This window comes from Gavia stellata, chromosome 17, assembly GCF_030936135.1.
Source record: "Gavia stellata isolate bGavSte3 chromosome 17, bGavSte3.hap2, whole genome shotgun sequence".
In the NCBI taxonomy this organism is placed as follows: domain Eukaryota; kingdom Metazoa; phylum Chordata; class Aves; order Gaviiformes; family Gaviidae; genus Gavia; species Gavia stellata.
The window spans coordinates 10,989,500-10,991,679 of record NC_082610.1 but is presented as its reverse complement, the minus strand read 5'-3'; the positions used below and the strand labels follow the sequence as shown (position 1 = coordinate 10,991,679).

The 2,180-nt window shown below is 37.1% G+C and overlaps 1 protein-coding gene across 3 annotated transcripts in view; it reads right to left on the bottom strand.

The window, feature by feature from the left end:
- Positions 1–384: 384 nt before the first annotated feature.
- BTBD10 (BTB domain containing 10) overlaps positions 385–2,180 on the bottom strand; it is a 31,201-nt gene continuing 29,405 nt past the window's right edge. For all 3 annotated transcript variants that reach the window (XM_059825825.1, XM_059825823.1, XM_059825822.1), the window contains exon 8: positions 385–1,496. In XM_059825825.1, the coding sequence (XP_059681808.1) occupies positions 1,186–1,496 (311 nt within the window). In that variant the 3' untranslated portion in view covers positions 385–1,185. The remainder of the gene's footprint in view (positions 1,497–2,180) is intronic.

Sequence of the window (2,180 nt, the reverse complement as noted above, 5' to 3'; positions counted from 1 at the left end):
TTAAAGTGTAATGTATTAGACAGTTAAATATTTTTAAAATAAATGTTTCCCTTGTTCTAAGATGGAGCATTTACTTTGATAAATAAATTTGATAAAACCCTGCTGAAGGTGCATGCTAGAAGCAGTTGCCTATTTATCATTTCTCTTCCCCCCAGGCTAGAGAGGAAAAATGATAACTAACTAACTTACACACCTTTGTCACTGCAATAAATTTCTAGAGAAGCTATTATTGGTTCATTCTAAGAAAAAAACAACAGGAAGGTAGGTTAAGATAGTCTGACATTACCAGATTTCTCTTTAACAGAGAAAGCAACTACTTTCAAAATTCATCCATATACTTAATCTCATCCACAGATAATTCAAACACATTAAAATAATGGAAACTTTATTTGCATGAAAAACTTTGTTTACAATCATTAATAAATGACAAATGAACCATTTGCATTTTCCTATTTCATGACACTTATGAAAAATGTATTAAATAAATATTTGTGAACAGATTAAGGTAAGGCAAAACTTACGATAAAGCCCCTATCCATTGTTCACAATTTTTGAACATGGCTCATGCTGCAAACAAGTGAAAAAATTCACTAAAGAACTTTGAGTTAAACAAGATGTTACATGGGTAATTGAATCATGTCCTCAATCCAAAAACCCAATAGTAAGTAGTTTTGTGCTCAACCATGTACAATAATTTTAAAAGGGTCAGTCTATTCAGAGCAAAACTATTTACAGTTAATACTTTTGATAGAAGCACTTTGTTTGTTAGCATTGTACAATACATGTATAAAAAATGGCTTCAAATTCCATTTATCAACCATTTATAAAGTGCTACTATCAATTCCAATTCTGCATTCTAACCCCTGTGTAACAATACTGATGTACACTAACCACCAGCATCCCATTGCTTTTGATGGGCTTAAGAGTGAGGACAGTCCAGCATACAAATCACCAATGTCACAAACCTACTCGTAAACACATACATGTATGTAACTGTAACCCCAGCGTGTTTGAGCTGTACTCTTTCAAAAAACAATCAGGTACTCCCTTTGGTCTTTTCAAAGGTCTGTACTGCAATATCCTAAACACTGTTACACAATGGAAAAAACTGGACTTGCAGTGTAGTATGAGTTGAGTACAGAGTCACTTTAAAGTAGCATGCTTTTGTTTTAGTAAGAGCCTAGATCAGAGTGGTGGGTTTTGTCCCTCAGTATCCATCTCACTGTTATTAGGTGGAGGATGAATAGGCAGAATATCCAGCTCATCTACTTGGGGGGTAGGATGCATTACCACAAGCTGGTCCTGGGGTATATCTGCTGCTGCTGCTGCTAAATTTGTAATAGATTTGCTTTTCACACACTGAAAGTCAACATGCCGACTCTTCCCTTCCTCCTTCTCCCATGACATCCGAATAAATGGTCTTTGGACATAGTTGTAAATCACCTCCGGCCTTCCACCCGGTCGTTTTTTCACTTTCTCTTTGTATGTGGGGTAACCTAAGAAACAGAGTACAGTAGAAGTTAACATTTCCTGCACTGTTTGCCTCAGGGTTTTCTTTTACAGAAAGGCAGCATGTGGAAGCACAGTGAAGATTAGCAGTCATCAACATCCTGAATGGAAACAGATGCCATCATGGTGTTCTTTTAATGTGATCTATGCAAGCAGAACACAGAGTCAGCAGTTTAACTACCAACCAAATTGCAAGGAAAGAGGCTACAGTGCTATTGATAATGAATATATTGCCATCAGACAACTCTTCCAAAATTCACAGGCAAACCTAGTTGCTCCTGGCTGTTTCTAAACCACTATGACCTGGAAATGAGATCTCAGAAGTACAGAACAGCATCGCTCTGATCTGTGGTTTAATTTCCCCCAGTGGAATCCTAGCGTGTTCCTCCCAGCTCCCCCAAATGATGAAAACACATCAGTTTATACCAATCATCAATTCTGGTTATGCTGTGTTTGAGTCATCTCTCCCCTCTGCCTAGGTAATAATTTCCATTTCTAGAAAGTTACATATTATTATGGGGCACTAGCATTAAAGTTTAGTCAAACAGTTGTTCTTTGTCTAAAACAAGAAATGATCTGGTAGTAGTCAGCATTACACACAAAACCAGTTCTTGTTTAGTTGAATGGCATGTCAGTCTGAAGGCCCACAACTTGTTCAGCTCAACTTACTT